The 11288-nt window shown below is 35.3% G+C and overlaps 1 protein-coding gene across 1 annotated transcript in view; it reads left to right on the top strand.

Moving 5' to 3' along the window:
• Positions 1-10489, top strand: part of LOC107663355 (uncharacterized) — a 39911-nt gene extending 29422 nt beyond the window's left edge. Inside the window, exons 7-10 of the mRNA XM_016453563.1 lie at positions 850-978; positions 1525-1679; positions 6128-6211; positions 10466-10489. Coding sequence (XP_016309049.1) covers positions 850-978; positions 1525-1679; positions 6128-6211; positions 10466-10480 — 383 coding nt within the window. The 3' untranslated portion in view covers positions 10481-10489. The remainder of the gene's footprint in view (positions 1-849; positions 979-1524; positions 1680-6127; positions 6212-10465) is intronic.
• Positions 10490-11288: the final 799 nt, after the last annotated feature.

Below are 11288 nucleotides of genomic sequence, written 5' to 3'. Positions count from 1 at the left end.
TTCTTTTCGGTTATTTTTCCTAACCGACAACCGATACTCATTAACCGATTGTTAACAGACAAGATTATTTTAAATTAGATAAAAAAGTCTTGACCAGGGGCGCATCATGTACTCACGAGCGAGACTATGGGTGCTCCAGGGAGGGAACAAAATGTCAAAAACAAAAAGTGGATCCCATTGCAAGAAACAAAAATAATCCACGTCCAGGCACTCGCATAGCAGGCAAAATATAAAAGGATTATTTTTGTTTCTTGCAATGGGATCCACTTTTTGTTTTTGACATTTTGTTCCCTCTCTGGAGCACCCATAGTCTCGCTCGTGAGTACATGATGCGCCCCTGGTCAAGACTTTTTTATCTAATTTAAAATAATCTTGTCTGTTAACAATCGGTTAATGAGTATCGGTTGTCGGTTAGGAAAAATAACCGAAATGAACATCTCTACTGTTCATACATTTTTATTCAGTGTACAAGAGGTGGACAAATACTTGCATACTTTACCCTATAATTCAAAAGTTTGATGAGTTTTTTTTTTCTCTTGATCTTGATGCTTGATCAAAAATACAGTAAAATTGTGAAATATTTTCTATTTGAAAATATTTTAAAATGTAATTTATTCCTGTGATGCAAAGCTGAATTTTCAGCATCATTACTCCCGTCTTCAGTGTCCTTGAGAAATCATTGTGATATGCTGATTTGCTTTGAAATTTCTTCTTTTTTGTTTCTTTTTTTTAGAAAACATGAAGAACAGCATTTGTTTGAAACAGAAATTATAAATGTCTTTATTGTCACTTTTAATCTATTTAATGCATTGATTTCATAGTTGTAATATTTATGATGTGTGATTGCAGTTGCTCAGAAAGTGGTGGCGCTGAGGAAAAAGCAGCAGCTTTCGACTGGTCCGTGTAAATCTCTGCCCAACTCTCCCAGCCACTCGTCAGTTCCGTCCGCGTCCATTCCCTCTGTACACATCAATCAGGTGAGTCTGGTGCATTTGTGCTGATCTAGGATCAGCCTCAGTCAGCCAAAACCTGTGCTGAAGCAGCTAGCATGCAAACCGCAAAGTGAATCACAATTGGCTAGTTGATGTTAAGAAGGCACATATTTCAGTTCTGAAAATTTACCATGGTAACCATATTTTCCACAAAAATTGTTAATTATTATTTTTACTTTAAAAAACTGTCATCACAAATAAATTAAATAAAATTACAGAAATATAAATTTATAGTTTTTACAACAGTAACAATAATTGTAGTAGCTATGATATTTAATGCAACAAAGGCATATGTGGTATCAGGACACAATTTTATGACGTCTTACTGCACATACATGTACTTTCCTACTATCATATTCATATGCATAGTACAAGTATGAGAATTAGGATGGAAGAATAGGCCTTTATGAACTATAATAAACTATAAAAATTGTGCTGCCTGTCAAAAACCAGAAAATCATGCTGATAATTTTGTTTACTGCATCTCTCTTGCTCCTTTCCTATTCTTAATTGCTTTTCCCCAAATTTTCTTCTGCTAATGGAGGAGGTGCGTTCAGCGATTACTCGTCCTCCGTTCCCTCCACCCCCAGCATAAGCCAGAGGGAGATGCGCATCGAGACGGTTGCCGCCTCCAACACTCCCACGCCCATCCGCAAGCAGTCCAAACGGCGCTCCAACATCTTCACAGTAAGTATGAGGCAGCTAATGCAGAGCACCACGCACTCCCACTACTGAGAGTGCTGGACTTCCCCTGACTGCAGATCTCCCAGCAGCCCCTGCTGCTTTCAGACGGCCAGTGAGCTAGAGAGAAGCTGTTTCTAGGTCTGCAGTGAGTGGATCTGCCCTTAGGTCTCATCACCCCCTTCCCCTCAAACCCAGGGCAGTGGAGGGCAAAGCCAGAGAGCGTAATGCCATCTCTGACCACAAGAGGGAGGTACGGAGCTAAGTGTAACTGAATCCCTCCTGCCTCTGCTACCACAGAAGCGCATGACCATATGCTTTTTATAGCTACATATTACAGTAAATGCAGGGAGGCAAACATTAAAATGACGAGAGATGTTTAGGACAAGGAAAGACGCTTCGATTTATGCTATTATTTCCGCCATTTTGATTTGCCTCGTCCTTTATATACACTGTAAATTTAAAAGCTTTACACCAAGGGAACTTAGCTTTTTATCTTCTCTGGATTTAAATACCTGCCCTCCCCGATACTGATGTTTTCCCTGTGCCCTTCCTAATTTCACTGTGTCAATCAGCAAAATTCCCTAGCAAGCCCCGCCCCCTGTCCTGTTTCTCCCTCCCTCCCTGCTAGGTCGTGTCTAACCCCGTCCACACGAGACACAACGCTCTGCCGGTGCGCGTAACGGAGCCGAAGCACGCCACCTACCCCGTCTGGGTGTCCGAGTGGCAGAGCGAACGGGAGTTTCAACTCATGACCTTCTGAGGAGCCGGACTTACGGTGTGGGCGGGAACAGGGGGGGTGAGGGCTGGGAGGGGGAGTGGGAGGAGCCAGACCAAGGAGGGAGGGGCCACGCAGCCTCTCTACGACGTTCCGAAGACGGCTGGGAGATCTGGATTGGTTACTAATTTCCCCTTTTGACGACTTCTCTAACCAGTCATCTTATTGGCAATTGGATCATAATAGCCACTCCGAGCTAAATTTTTAGAAATAGCATGCAAAAAATGAGGAAAGCCTTTGTTTTGTGTGTGCTATGCTGAGTTTTCGGCATATACAAGTCATATACATATAATTTATGTTAGATATTATTTTATTGTTCCAAGTCAAGAGTGGCCTTATAATCATAGTCTTTTGGGTCATAGTGAAAGAGTAAATTTGTTACCACTAGTAGAGTAAAGGATAGCATTTGGACAGTCACCTACAAAGAAAGAAAAAAAATAATTATATGTATATATGTATATATATTCAAATATATAAATGCCAGTGCCAATAAATTAAGTTAAGACTGAATGAAAAATGTAAGATTTTTTGATTGCAATCGGTAACAACTCATTTTGCTCCACACTAAATAAAAATAAAATAATTACATTTTAAAGAAAGCCATAATTAAATATTTTGTTAAAAATGTTATAAAAATAAATTACTTCTTTTTTTTATGAAAGACTAAAGCTCATGTAATTATTGAATAATATAAAAAGAACAGTTTGCCGATTTAGTAATATTTCCTGTCACCTCATAATTCATAACATTCTCTCATGAATATCATTTCATAAGTGTGTGTCTTTGCCACTAGATGTCAGCAGAGGACAGGAAACCAAGCACAGTGCTTCCATGATACTTAAAACAACCATTCAGATATTTTTGTCATTGGTCTAATGTGGCGTCTGTCCATGATTTTCCATTCTGTGAGAGCACAGGAAGAGGGAAGGGGTTTATTTTATTTTATTATTTCTCGACACATCATCACTATTTTGCCCTGTAAAAAGCCAATAATCATACTACATCCGCCATCATCTCCAGTGTAGATGTCTACGCATTTTTGCAATCCATTGCTCCCCCCCCCTTAAACCCTTTCTGTCCACGCTCCCCGTGACCAAAGTGTTGTCCATGATACTTAAAACAACCATTCAGATATTTTTGTCATTGGTCTAATGTGGCGTCTGTCCATGATTTTCCATTCTGTGAGAGCACAGGAAGAGGGAAGGGGTTTATTTTATTTTATTATTTCTCGACACATCATCACTATTTTGCTCAAAAAAAAAAAGCCAATAATCATACTACATCCGCCATCATCTCCAGTGTAGATGTCTACGCATTTTTGCGATCCATTGCTCCCCCCCCCTAAACCCTTTCTGTCCACGCTCCCCGTGACCAAAGTGTTGAACTGTTTTTGTCGATATTTCCAGATTTGTTCTTCTGTTTCCAACCTTTCTTCAACTAAAAGGGCTTTCCAGCTTCTCCTCAATTAGACGAGCCCTTGGTGGTGGTGGTACGACTGCAATGCATTATGGGAGGGGGTCCTCAGTGAGGAGGAGCAAACAAGCGCTGCTTTATTCCCCCTAATAACCCGCATTGCATCGTGGGTATCACCATGGCTTTCTTGGACACTTGCCCCTTGGCAGCCATGGTTGAGTTTAAAGGACATTTGGTTGGACAGAAAAAGACAGATTTCGAACTTGCGTTACATGAACACACTGAACTGAATCATAATCAGTCATTTTATTGCTAAATGTTCACCAACTCGGACAATAGCCATCAACAACGCCCAAAATTGCTTTTGCGGTAATTCCAAACACTTTGCCAAGATTTTCTCTGTTTCTCCTATTTATTTTCCTATTTATTGTCTTTCCTTTGAGTTCTGATGGGTTAGTTTAGCTAGTCAGACTTCACACGGAATGCCACGAACCGCACCCCGTGTCTCCGTTTCATCTTTATTAACAAGACCGCGGCTTTGTGAACCACGTCATACTGGAATGTGATGCTAGTCAAGGTCCCGATGCTGCACGGTCGGCATAGTGCCGGATCCCTCAACGATAAAAAGATGTGATTCCGGATGACATAGCTTTCTTGTTCGATGTGCTGACCACCATTCAACTGTGACACTAACATGATGTCACATGACGCCCTGAGACGTCACATTGCGTTGTGATGCGTTTATAAAGCCGCTTGTTTAGTTGATGCAGTTGCCGCGGCGGCGCACGGACGCGGTTTCCTCGCTTGGTGTGAAGTCTGAACGATATGAAGGCCTTCATAGACATAGAGAAGCGTGACGGAAATGCACCGACTTGTATGAATGTAGTATGTATTTGTGACCCAGAGCCATTATTTTGTTCTTTTGTTTGATTGTTTTTGCTTATTCATTTTTTTATTTCATGACGATGTGCTAAGATGAACTGTTCCATGCATTGCACACTGTTTCGTTTTTTTATATAATTCAATAATGGACAAATATAGACTGCCGTATACCTTGTATTGAATTTGATTTCCAATGGTATTCTATAGAAAGTATATTCTATACATATATGAGATATATGAAACAGCGCCTCTTTAGTCAAACTCTCTCTTGTGGGAACTGCAATGTGTGGCTCTGCCTGTTGACTATTTCCACGTAAACCTGTGACTTGATTTGTATGGTGTCTGTATATATCCGAACGAAAAAATAAACTGTTGAAAAATACACTTTAGCCTAGTTTATTTGAGTCGATCATGAAACTTTATCTCTCTCCATTTGCGAATGAGCGCCATAATGTTGTCTGTCGGGTATGAGTGAGCATTCATGTTGCGTTTTGGGTCATTTTGTATGAGAGGATTCATTGTTTAACATTTATTCTTTCCCTAATGCCATTTCCAGCTACTGAAAAATGGAACTGAAATGATGTATAAACTAACATTTCTTTCTCCTGATTTTGCTTTGTTTGGAAATGTTTGTCAATCTAACCCTAATTCTGAATCTTTTTTATTATTATTATTCTTGTCTGACCTGTTTATCAGATGTTTTAACAGGTGGAGGCTGTCAGAAAAAGATGCACCGTATTAACTCCCTATTTTTTCCTCCTCTGCTAACCTTTTGTATATAAAGCTGCATTTAATGTTCTTGTATTGTTTGAATCTGATGCGTCTGTGGTTGGTAAAGCCACAAGGAGGCGCCAAAGATCACAAAAGAGCTCTTGGGGGGGTTTAGTTCTGACTTCCCGTGTTTCGTTATTGGTCGAACTTGATATTTTTCGTTGTCGTTTTGTTCTGTGTGTCTGTCCTGGTCTGTGTAAATATATATCTATATATACTGCACGTTCAATGTGCTGCTGTATGTTTGCACTGTTCTGCTTGCGCGTTTATTTGAGCCTCTTTCTTGCGATTTTATGTTGTCCCCCACCACACACACCAACACTCACTACACTTCACACACGCACACACACACTAGAGTTAAGGCACAACTCTCTCACACACACACACACCCTCAGCATCTTCAACTGATTATATACATTACAGAGATCATTAAAGTTGCAACCTCTGAGTGAATTACAATAGGCGAGCAAGGATCACCACCAAGGTCCACACACGCACACACAAGTTAAAGCACAACTCACAGACACACACACACACACACACCCTCCCCACCTCCATGTGTGTTCCCAGTTTGTTCTTTGCACTGACATCTTGTCTTGTTTCTTTGCAGTCACGGAAAGCCAGTGATCAGACAAAGAGCATTGAGAGTAAAACTGACAGTATAGGGAGTGGAAGGGCCATACCCATCAAACAGGTACGTCACCGCATTCATACGCTCATGATATGAGGTAAGTACACTGTAGACCGGTTATGAGGATTAGTGAAATGTCAATATCCTAAGGGTTTTTGTATGTATATATATATATATATATATGAAATTTTTGTGTGTCAGCACTAAAAGTGCATGCAAACTTTTAAAGACTTTGAAATGATGAACTTGATTGTTTTAGGCTTTCTCAGTCAGTTTTTTTGTGCGACCAACAGATGTCAGTGGAACACAGTTTAACTTTGTTTGCTTATTCTATCTAACCTGGGTTCGTAATGGTGGTAGTTGGTATGCAGATTGCCAAATTATATGTATATTATTATAATTTTATTATATATTGTAATTATTTTCGTGATATGCATATCACAATAATTTGGTAACCAACAACATACTCTGCTTTTTTGTGAATCAGTTTCAACACTGTAAGAAATTGGTACTCCGTCTTTGGCCTGCTCTTCTCATGATGTGTTTGAAAGTCCATGAACTTACATTTTAGGAAATATTGTCTTTGAATATTGTCCTTAAATTTCTTATTTAATGTTTATTTTGGTTTTATGTTGGATATATCGTTTTTATATTTTATATTTTCTTAAGTGTGTGTGTCAGAATTTATTTATTTATTATTATTTTAATAAATTTTTTAATAATTGTCTTTTTTTAGCCACATTTTGTCTTAAAAAATAATTTATGTAACTGTGTCCTTTAAAATTTCCGGTAATTTATTTTTTGCTTCTTTTTTCTGTTTGATTCCATTGACTGAGATTTAGAACTGGTGTTTTTTGTTTTTTTTTAATAATGTACAGAAACTTTTGGCAACCTTTAACATTCATGAGAAACAAATGTTTAATATTCTTTACATTCTACATTAATCAGTTTTATTTTTTTTTATTGTATGGGTTTGAACATATTGAATTCTGTTTGGCGAAATACCCTGAAGTCTGACGTCAGAAAGAGCTAATGTGGTTTTGAAAGGATTCGTCTTGGTAATTAGCGCTAGTTCTTGACGGAGTAACTGTCAAATATTTATTTTTCTTTAGTAGAGCTGTTCATTCATTTGTTCTTTTTTGAGCCTCTGATTCAATTTTCAAATTAACCCTAGCCTTAACCTTTAACCCCTGCCAGAGATTAGCATTATCACATTGAACAGACATCATCCCTATGACAAGTGTCACATACAACCTCGCTTGACTTTAAGCAAATCTGGTTGCACACAGTAGTTTACATGCGTTTAAAAAAAGAGTTTAGAAATAGTTAACAAATAAATTAATTTTAAAGTCGTTTCCAAGTATATTTAGAAATAGTTCCCATATAGTAGTTTAGAAGTAGTTTCCAAATAGTAGTTTACAAAGGCAGTTTAGAAATCATTTACAAATAGCAGTTTGGAAGTAGTTTATAAAAGTAATTTAGAAATAGTTTCCATATAGTAGTTTAGAAGCAGTTTCCATAGAGTATATTCAAATAAATCAAATAAAGTAGTTTACAAAGGCAGTTTAGAAATAGTTTCCAAATTGTAGTTTATAAATAAGATAGTTTAGAAATAGTTCATAACACCAATTTAGAAGTAGTTTTCATGTAGTAGTTTAGAAATTGTTTCCAAATAAAATTGTTCAGAATTAGCTTCCAAATAGTAGTTCAGAAATAGTTTTCAAATGAGTTTAGTACTCGTTTACAAAACTAGTTTAGAAATAGTTTACAAATATTCATTTCATAGTAGTATAGAAATAGTTTACAAATAAAATAGTAATAGAAGTAATTTACAAAGGTAGTTTAGATATAGTTTCCAAATTAAAGTAGTTTAGATAGAGTTTGCTGAAGTGTTTTAGAAATTCTTGCCAAGTAGTAGTTCAGAGATAGTTTCCAAATAAGGTAGTTTAAACAAAATGATTTACAAAAGTAGTTTAGAAATCATTTCCAAATAATAATATATAAATAAACTAGTTTGAAAGTAGTTTAGAAAAAGTTTACAAAGAGTAGTTTACAAATAAGGTAATTTAAAAGTAGTTTACAAAGCTGGTTTACAAATATTTTACAAATAACAGTTTACAAATAACAGTTTATAGAGAAAGTAGTTTAGAAAACAGTTTGCAAAAATAGTTTGTTGTTAAATGAATTTTGTAATTCAATGCAATTCTGCTGTGTGCTTAGAGGAAACATATACAAATAAATTGTGTAGTAAGTAACTGAACTGCAGTTTGCATGAGGCAATTAAAAAGTAATTTGACCTGAAAAGTAAATTAATCTCAATTTCAGTGTTTTATTTATTTATTGTTTACTAAAAAGTGTATAAGCAATCAGGTGTTTATGAATCTCATAGCATTAAGATGACGGGGGTGACGCGTCCCTCTCACAGTTAACATATCACACGTCTATATCCTCTCAGTCAACCTCCTTTACTTTACCTCCATTGTACATCAATTACACTCCAGCTTTAAATATTATCCCTTTAAGAGCCGTCATTGTAATCTGTTTGTCTGTAGTGGAGAGTCACAGAGAGAGTAAAGGAGAGGGGGGACACCAGCCATGCTGGGATACCTTTGAATGGAGCTGATTGCCCGGCCAGTCAAATGCACAGTCAGGAAGATCAAAGTGCCATGGGAGTATAATTACCTCCCACTGGGCAAATTACACACTGTGGACCCCCCCCACACCCCTCCCAATCAGTAAAAATGGTAAATAAGGACAACAATAGCAGTGATAGCTCAGGGGTGACACAGGGAGACTGTCAACGCAAGGCTTTTGTGTTTAATCCCAGTAAGTTCCTCTTTCTTTCCCCCTCCGCTGACCACAGAACAGAGACCATCCTGATGATAGACGTGTCTGTTTGAGCTGCAGGAACACACTGTGTGTCTGTAGGTTTAGGAGATAGAGGACAGACAGGTGCATGGGCATTAAAATATTTACGTTGGCTAAATGGAATGTAGGTCTTGGTAAAAAGGCGTCTAATGTAATGTAAACTACCTTTTGCATTATTTTTGAAGACTTTTTTTTATATTATGTATATTCTCATGACATATATGTCACGTTCTCCCCTTATTTTACTTTTAATTTTTTTATATTTTATGCTTTAATCTTTTTATTCTATTTTTACCTTTAGATTTAAGTGCAGTAACATGATGCCCTATTGCTTTTAATATAATATAATTGTATTTTATTTTATTTTGTAATTCCCATTATTCCCACTAAGGTGTTTAACATTGAAATTTCTTATACTATTTTCTGTTATCTTATACTCAAAATTTACTGTAATGCAATTTATTTACATAATTTTTTTATGATTTTATACTCAAAATTTACTGTAATGCTATTTGTTTACATCAAAATGTATTATTTTTACACTCACAATTTACTGTAAGGCAATTTATTTGCATCATATTTTCTATTATTTTATACTAGTTTTACTGTAATGCAATTTATTTACATAAGTCTCAAAATTAACTGTAATGCTATTTATTTATTTATTTTAATGCTATTTATTTATTTATTTATTTAAATCACATTTTCTATTTTTTATACTGGTTTTACTGTAATGCGATTTATTTACCTTTTTTATTATTTTATACTCAAACTTAACTGTAATGCAATTTATTTATGGCAATACAACAAACACTACCATGATTTATAATTATTTTAAAGTATAAATGTATTAAACTATAAATATATTATCTGTTTATTTACATCAATTTTTCTAATATTTTATGCTCCAAATTTACCGTAATGCAATTTATTTACTTATCTTAAGGCAATACAACAAACACTACCATGATTTATAATTATTTTCAAGTATACATTTATTAAACTATAAATATATCTTTTTTTATTTTCAATTTTAAAATAAAAAAAATGTAAACTGAAATTAAAAAAAAATGCTTTACAGTAATAATCTCTTTCAAAAAAAGTACTGCGATGAAGCTGCAGTACACTGAAGATATTAGACAGTAATATGGCACTTTATTTTGATTTTGATATTTAGATTTATGATAACGCAGACTTCAAATAATAGATTCAAATAATCATTAACAAGTCAAATAAATCATGGTATTTCATGTTAACCTGGTACTTTTTGTAAAGAATAGGCTGAATGTGTTTTAATGATTTCAGAAGTAATGTATAATATCTGAATTATTAAAGTACATTGAGGTCATTTGTCAAGTTCCACAAATCCACCCTGTACAAATTGCTTTACAGTCTTTTTATTGCTGCTAGACGTTCATATTTCTCTGCTTTAGCATTGATCTGTTTCAGCACTGTGGGGTGTGATTTCACCGATTATGTTTATGCATCCATGACTGTTCGAAACAGACGTGACTTCTGTGACGTTCATGTACAAACACAGAGGCCGTTGCCAGAAGAGGTCACCCGGCTGTCCTTTTCATTTATTTGAGTGGCAAACCAATAGCACTTCTGTAGGAACACAGGCATTATTGAAGAAATAATGAAAGGCTAGTTCAGCTGACAGATGACTGCTGCTTCACAAATGACACTTCTAGTATAACGTTCATGATATATTGTGAACATCAAATACAGGCAAGAATACGAGTTTGACCAAAGCACTCAACCACATCTTTCTTTACAGTGTTTTTACAGGATTATTCAATCAGTCAGAGCTGGAGAAGCTGATATGCAAATAGAAAGATGGCTGTGTTTGCTTAATTTATTTTTTATGTATCACTTATTTTATTTTGTTTTGTAGATTAACTGTTTGAGCTGCAATAAATTCCTATAAAATAATATATACCAGGTCAATTTTTAATGTATTTTATTTCACTTTACATTATTTTATTTAATTTTCTGTGCATTTGGCAGAGTACTGTTTGAGCTGTTTTTCTTTGCTTTTTCTTTGCTACTTTATTTTATTTTATGCATTTTCCAAACAGCTGTTTGAGATATTTGACTTTGCTTTTTTCTATTTAATTAAAATTTCACATTTTTATTTTTATTTTTTTATTTTATGCCTTTGTCGGATTGCTGTTCTACAGTAGCTACATGAATGCAATATAAAATTTTATATATATATATATATATATATATATATGTATATATATATATATATATAAAATTTTATATA

Source organism: Sinocyclocheilus anshuiensis, unplaced genomic scaffold (genome assembly GCF_001515605.1).
Source record: "Sinocyclocheilus anshuiensis isolate Anshui unplaced genomic scaffold, SAMN03320099.WGS_v1.1 scaffold2333, whole genome shotgun sequence".
Taxonomy (NCBI): Eukaryota; Metazoa; Chordata; class Actinopteri; order Cypriniformes; family Cyprinidae; genus Sinocyclocheilus; species Sinocyclocheilus anshuiensis.
Note: the sequence above shows the minus strand (reverse complement) of the source record. Positions and strands in the feature narration are given on the sequence as shown.